A 4,180-nucleotide genomic window follows, 5' to 3' on the forward strand; every position below is an offset into this window, starting at 1 on the left:
AAACGCTTCCTTTGTGTGTGCACTTCACTTTGTCTCCTTTTCCATATTTGTTTGAGCTGGAGGCCTAAAGCAAAATGGTGGTGATTTTCATAACATCCTGGCTTGCAACTCGGGGCCTAGATAAATATGCATTCAAGAAAGAGATGATTGGATTGTATGGACACCACCCAATCATCTCTAAGCCTCCCTTCAGATCTTTTTTTATCTGGGAGTTGAAGTTCAAACATCTTCAAGATTCTGAGGTTGAGAAACACTGGCCTAAAACCATGTTAGCTTAAAGACTCTGTGGGAAATTAAAAGGGCTGTTGAGTTTCTGCCTCCGGTTGCTCATCAAAAGGCCGATCCAGGGCAAGTATCATTCTGTTAGTTTGCATTTAGGAAGTTCATTGTGCATGCAAATGTTTGTAATGTTTGTCATAATTTTTGATGTCACTTGTCATAATCTATTTGCGAACCTCACAAGTGTTTCCAAATTTGAGGAGAGTACCGCTAGTCCTCAACTTACAACAGTTCATTTAGTGACCGTGCAAAGTTACAACAGCACTGAAAAAAGTGATCTATGACCGTTTTTCATCGCTATGACCCTTGTAGCATTCCTGTGATCATGTGATCAAAATTCAGCTGCTTGGCAACTGGATCATACTTGTGACCGTTGCTATGTCCCAAGGTAATGAGATTCCCTTTTGCGACCTTTTGACAAGCAAAGTCAGTGGGGAAGCCAGATTTGCTCAACAACCGGGTTACTAACTTACCAACTGCAGTGATTCACTTAACAACGGTGGCAAGAAAGATCGTAAAATGGGGCAAAACTCACTTAACAAATCTCTTCTCAACAGAAATGTTGGACTCAATTTTGGTCGTAAGTCGAGCACTATCTGTAGTTCTCGACGTCTATCTACAATTGGGATTAGAATTTCCATTGCTAAGCAAAATGGTTAAGAGTGTGTCACACCTGATTTTATGACTTTTTTTGCTATGGTTATTAAAACAGTTTTTAAGTGAATCACGCAGTGATTAAGCATTGACTTTGCTTGTCTGAAGGCGGCTGGGAAGGTCGCAACTGATGATCACATGACTCTGGGACGTTGCATCTCTCTTAAAAACATGCCAGTTGCCAACCCCCCAAATTTGGAGGACATAACTGTGGGGCTGCTGCAACGGTCATAAGTGTGAAGACCAGTTATAAGTCACTTTTTTCAGTGGCATTGCAAGTTCAAACACTTGCTAAACAAGTAGTTGTAAGTTGAGGACTACTGTACTCCAAAGGCCCCATTTGTAAATCTTCTACATAGTGTGAAAGGTTGGTGTTTTTAATGGAAGGCCCAAAAAAAGTCAATGTAGAGGAAGACGATTTTTTTATTTGGGTGAAGATTTAGAGACAAATATTGCCATGTCGCCCCTTTTCTAAAACTTGATTCTTGATTCTTTTCGGTTAAGATCTTTCAATTTTGTAGCTGGAGGAGCTGTGGCGTTGTGCAGTGAGCCAGAACACACAATTGTGGTTGATAATTTGGAAAGAGCTGGGTCCTGCGTGAGGCGATCTGCGCTGTGATTGGCTGCTGTGGGTGTGGAGGGGGAGTTTCCCTTTTTCCCGCCTTTTTTCTTCTCTGTGCCTTGTACGCTCTGTGATTTACCTCACGATTCTCCCATTTGCCTGACTATCTACTGTACTGTAAATATAGATGTTAAATATATTTATTTATGGAAAACTACAAGTTCTTGTCAGCGTCTCTGACTCCATTTGGCTGCTCAATTCCCTGACATTTTCACTCTGTCCTACAGGAGGACTTATTTGTCGTGCTCTGCTCTCTACGATGCCCGACCACAATGTGGACACCTTCATCTCTCTCTCCTCCCCGCAAATGGGGCAATATGGGGGTAAGCAATGAAACAAGAATAAGGGACACTCTGGTGACATTTGTGTGGGACTTTGGGACACAAGACTGGAGTGTAAGGGGAAAAGGAAAAAACAAAACAAAACCAGGGACTTAACTCTTTTCGGCGCAACAGAATAACAAGTACAGTTACAACCTCAACTTTTTGTTTTACATTTCTGATGGATACCGGCCATTTCTTTAATAGCAAAGTATAATATTTCATTTCCAGTATCTTTTCCCTTATCCTATTTGGTTTACCGTTCATGTCTCACCAATCCAAAAGTTTCATTTTTGCACCTCCATTTTTGCATTTGTTTCTATTATATTTAAACATGGGTTTATATAGGCCAGGGGTAGGCAACCTTGGCTCTTTTATGACTCGTGGACTTCAACTCCCAGAATTCCTGAGCCAGGCTGGCTCAGGAATTCTGGGAGTTGAAGTCCACGAGTCATAAAAGAGCCAAGGTTGCCTACCCCTGATATAGGCAGTCCTAGTCCTACGACCACAATTTAGCCCGAAATTTAGGTCGTGAAGTGAGACATTTGTTAAGTGAGTTTTGCCCCATTTTACGACCTTTCTAGCCACAGTTCTTAAGTGAATCACTGCAGGTGTTAAGTTAGTAACACGGTTGTTAAGTGAATCTGGCTTCCCCATTGACTTTGCTTGTCAGAAGGTCAGGAAAAGCTGTTCACAAGACTCCGGCCCACTGCAACCGTTGTAAACATGAACCAGTTGCCAAGCATCTGAGTTTTGATCACATGACCATGGGGATGCTGCAACGGTTGTTAAGTGTGGAAAATGGTCATAAGTCGCTTTTTCCAGTGCCTTTGTAACTTTGAATAGTCATTAAACGAACAGTTGTAAATTGAAGAATAACTGTATTTACTCTTATACATGTATTTATATTTATATTTACATTACTAAGATGGAAATCACTGGAATTTTGACAGCCCTAGCTTTTCCAACTGGTGCCACCTCCAAATAGATGGGATTTCAGCTCCCAAATTAGCTGGTGTCATGGTTCCGACAGATGAAACTCTTCTGGTTCCGACAGATGAAACTCTTCAAAGAACTTTGAGGCATTGTTTACCTTAAATAATCTTTATTCGAGCAGCATAGCATCGGCATATACATAAGCGAAGCCAAAATCTGGATTCCTCTCCCCTTACAGTGTTTCTCAACCTTGACAATTTTAAGGCATGTGGACTTCAACTCCCAGAATTCCACAGCCAGCATTGCTGGCTGTGGAATTCTGGGAGTTGAAGTCCACATGCCTTAAAATTGTCAAGGTTGAGAAACACTGCGTAACACATAGTATCAAACACAATTCCCTCCTCTAATAATTAACAGTCATAAATCACATTCTCCAATTAGTTTGAAATGCAGGCTTCCCTCCTGTTCTCCAATCCGCCATTTCTTATCATCTCTTATTTCAAAAGCCCTGAGTTCACACACTATTACAATATTGTTATGTCTAACTAACTCCCACCACATTCCGCCTCCTCCCCCAGAATCATCTAATTCTAAGAGTAAAGCATAAGAAAGAAAAAGGCTGCATCTCCATATGTTGTCAAAGCAAGAACATCCAATGTTAGCAGCGTTGACAGCTGGCATGCGTAGAGCTATTTACTTTGAAAAGGAGCTAAGATTAGGGATGGCTACCCCAATTAGTTGTCATATGTGCTTTAGCCTTCCCAAAGGCATACAGGTGGTCCTCAACTTATGACTACAATTTAGCCCCAAATTTCTGTTGCTAAGTGGGTCGTTTGTTAAATGGGTTTTGCCCCATTTTACAACCTTTCTTGCCACAGTTGTTTATTTATTTATTACATTTATACCCCGCCCTTCTCCTGGTGGACTCAGGGCAGCTTACAGCCAGTTTAAAACAAAACAATCAATACAATATACAAAATTTAAAAAATGTAGTTAAAAAGAAATATTAATATGGGCCTTTTCTTCCTTTTTTAAAAGTTATTTAAAAACCAAATTTAAAATACCCCTTAGGCCAGTCCTGCCAGCTGAAATAGCCATGTCTTGAGGGCGCGGTGGAAGGAGGGGAGATCCGGAATCACCTGGATCTCTGGGGGTAGTTCGTTCCCGAGGGTTCCAGAGGGTGGGGGCTCCAACAGAGAAGGCTCTCCCCCTGGGGGTCGCCAACCGACACTGTCTGGTTGACGGCACCCTGAGGAGACCCTCTCTGTGGGAGCGTATCGGCCGGTGAGAGGTGATCTGTGGCAGAAGGCGGTCTCGGAGGTAACCAGGTCCGATGCCATGGCGCGCTTTAAAGATGATGATCAACACC

At 42.1% G+C, this 4,180-nt stretch overlaps 1 protein-coding gene across 1 annotated transcript in view; it reads left to right on the forward strand.

Moving 5' to 3' along the window:
• Nucleotides 1–1,786: 1,786 nt before the first annotated feature.
• LOC107300276 (lysosomal thioesterase PPT2-A-like) overlaps nt 1,787–4,180 on the forward strand; it is a gene marked incomplete at its 3' end in the record, with an annotated part of 20,654 nt that continues 18,260 nt past the window's right edge. The window contains exon 1 of the mRNA XM_015829614.1: nt 1,787–1,878. Coding sequence (XP_015685100.1) covers nt 1,815–1,878 — 64 coding nt within the window. The remainder of the gene's footprint in view (nt 1,879–4,180) is intronic.

This window comes from Protobothrops mucrosquamatus, unplaced genomic scaffold (assembly GCF_001527695.2).
Source record: "Protobothrops mucrosquamatus isolate PMUCROS unplaced genomic scaffold, P.Mucros_1.0 scaffold6555, whole genome shotgun sequence".
NCBI classification, from domain to species: Eukaryota; Metazoa; Chordata; class Lepidosauria; order Squamata; family Viperidae; genus Protobothrops; species Protobothrops mucrosquamatus.